General features: G+C 41.7%; 1 protein-coding gene across 1 annotated transcript; it reads right to left on the minus strand.

Annotated features, from left to right (window-relative positions):
* Positions 1 to 308: 308 nt before the first annotated feature.
* Positions 309 to 1,154, minus strand: LOC126387057 (protocadherin gamma-B4-like; the record flags this gene model as incomplete). Its single annotated transcript, XM_050039616.1, has 1 exon — positions 309 to 1,154. A coding segment is annotated over exon 1 (846 nt), but the record flags the coding sequence as incomplete, so codon positions are not given.
* Between the last annotated feature and the right edge of the window lie 1,838 nt (positions 1,155 to 2,992).

The following is a 2,992-nucleotide window of genomic DNA, read 5'->3' on the forward strand; positions in this document are numbered from 1 at the left end:
GGGGCGTTTTGTTGAATGGAGCAGCGGACCTGTCCGTTATTCTCAGAATCTCTATCCTGCACGTTAATGATGCCCACCTCTGTACCAGGTGATACATTCTCTGGTATAGGATTTGTCAGTGATTTCAGATTAATCACTGGAGCATTGTCATTAATATCAGTAACATATATTATCACTTTGGCATAAGAAGTTAGCCCCAAACCATCTTTAGCTTTTACTCTCATTTCAAAAGAACTGCTTTCCTCAAAGTCAATCAAACCAGTTGCTCTAATTACTCCACTTTTAGAATCAATGGAAAACACATTTACATCGTCATCAGACACATGGCTTAAGTCATATGTCACATCTCCGTTCACTCCTTCATCTGCGTCAGTAGCACTGACAGTAATCACTATAGTATCTGGAGGAGAGTTTTCAGGCAGACTGGCTTCATAAACGGCCTGACTGAACACTGGGGCGTTATCATTAGCATCCAGCACAGTGACGTGTATGACTACAGTACCTGATCTCTGAGGAGAGCCACCATCTAAAGCTGTCAGAAGCAAATTAATCTCTTTTTGCTTTTCGCGATCAAGTTTATTCTCCAGTACGAGCTCAACCTTGTTGCTGTCAACAGCGAGAATAAAGTTGTCGTTCTTTTCGAGACTGTATCTTTGAACAGCATTTTGACCTATATCTGCGTCATGGGCCTCCTCAATGGAGAAGCGGTTACCCTTTTCAGCCGACTCCCGTATTTCCATTTCAATCAAATTTTCTTTGAATTTTGGCGAGTTGTCGTTCACATCTTGAATATGAAGACTCAGTCGATGAAGCTCCAGAGGATTTTCCAATACCAGATCAACCGCAACAACACACGACGGTTTCTTGCCACAAAGGCTTTCTCTGTCAATTCTCTCCGATGTGATCAAATCACCAGTACTCAGATTAATATCACAGTACCGTTTACGAGTCCCCTCAAAATCAACACGGGCCTTTCGGGAAGATAATGTCCTCAGATCAAGACCGAGATCTTTGGCTAGATTTTCAATAACAGACTCGCGTTTCATCTCTTCTGGAATAGAATAACTCAGGTCTCCATTAACGAGGTGCAGCGTTACAATAAAGGAAGCAAAGAAGAAGAGCGGACGAAGAGGTGAAAATCCTTTGTCTCTCATCCTCACACAGAACGGCGTCCTCAGCTTGTACAATTTATAACTCCCACTGCGAATCAATGAAAAACCGTCTCAATACACAAAATAATCCAACACCTCACAGCAATGTATGCAAGACACTTTCTTCGGAATTGTAACCGTTTGTCTGGAAAATCTGCAGCTGATGTCCATGTAGTAGTGGGTGGAGTAGTAGGGGCCGATTTTCTGTCAGTCAACAGCGACACCACGAGTCACTTATAATCTTCACACTACTATGGAAGAAATATTCTCCACAAAGTCTCACACTACATTAATATTACATTCACTTAGGTTCGTTTTGTGCATGTGCGGGAAATCTTTCGTTTTCTCAAAACAGACACGCGGTCTATTCATTGGCTCAGCTTTGGAGATGTAGATGTTACTGACCCCAGTACAGCTTATCTTCATGAGATATGATATGGAATGTACTATCTTTGCTTTAGATTTCTTAATATATTTGTACATAGATGAATGCTACTGTTTAAGCCTCGGAAAGAGAAGACCAGCTAAATATGAGTACAATACTACCGCTGTAAAATATTGCAGTGATAGAAAGCTGTAGGGCGCTCCACTTTAAGACAATGAGCTGATGCAATAGCATTAATCACAACAATCCAAAGTCCCCAATGCATTTAAATCACATTCCGATAACAATCAGCATTATTATTCAGAACCCAGCCCGGTCTCATTCCGAAGTCCATCAAGAACCAGATGTTGCAAATGAAAAACCATGAAGGAGGAGTAAAATGCACCTCCGGCTGCGAGTGTGCTTGAGCACCTGAGGAGCGTTTCAGCACCATGTACGGATACCTTTACATTTGACAGGGCTGACTGCACTTTGTTTTGCTCTCCTGGTGACTGTTCATAGACTGTGTTGTTCTGAGTTTACGATAATTTCACAAAAGTAAACACCGACGAAAACTTAGACCTAACCGTTGGCCACCCACCCTCGGCTGACTCAGACACGGAAGCTCTGGTTGCATCATGCCAATAAGTAACAACCACTGACACAAACCGAAAAGATGTTTAAGGGCAAAATATGTAAAAGCAAAGACCCAAAACAGCCTGCGTTGAATGCTCGCTTAAAAAAATAGTTCTGCGACAGCTCCACTCATAACTACACCTTGTTGGTAAAAATTGTTCTTTTAACTATTAATGTTTCCATGAGGCCCAGGTTGTCTGCTTGCAAAGATCAGGTTGAAGTCACTCCTTGGTCGCGAATGATTATGTTATTCTACGTATAGCGAATTGTTCACAATTAACATTGTCTACAAACATCAACAGCAACAGTGCAATGTTTCTTTAGATGAAATGACAAAGGTTTTAACAAGTACGAAATATAAAGTGATTAAAAACACGTCTTACAAATACACACCAAGTGAGGAGATCCACTGTTTTGAAGAAAAAAAGACAAAAATATATAATAATAACCTGGCGAAATGTACAAGGTAATCACCGACCAATTGAACTTTCCCTAAATTATGCAAAATGTTTGCTTCGGTGACACAAACGCGTGCTGCAGCGGCACAGACATTAAAGGACTCAATAAAAAAGTCAAACATGCACTGTTGCCAGTGAAGTAAACGGATCCTACCTCTGCAGACGGCTCCAAGTCGTCGAACGGATCAGCAAAGTCTGATGGACTTTTCCTCAGAGTCTGGTCAGCAGGCAGTGTGTTGTCATTGTAAGACGACACGAACTTAAAGTCACTGGTTCTTGAACCTGTTGTCAGATAGGCGTCATAATTGTAAGTGCTGCGTAAAGTTCCTGTGCCGTCAACATCTGCGTAATTAGGAGGGAGATAAGCACTGGGGATGGCAACT

Source organism: Epinephelus moara, unplaced genomic scaffold, assembly GCF_006386435.1.
Source record: "Epinephelus moara isolate mb unplaced genomic scaffold, YSFRI_EMoa_1.0 scaffold1757, whole genome shotgun sequence".
NCBI classification, from domain to species: domain Eukaryota; kingdom Metazoa; phylum Chordata; class Actinopteri; order Perciformes; family Serranidae; genus Epinephelus; species Epinephelus moara.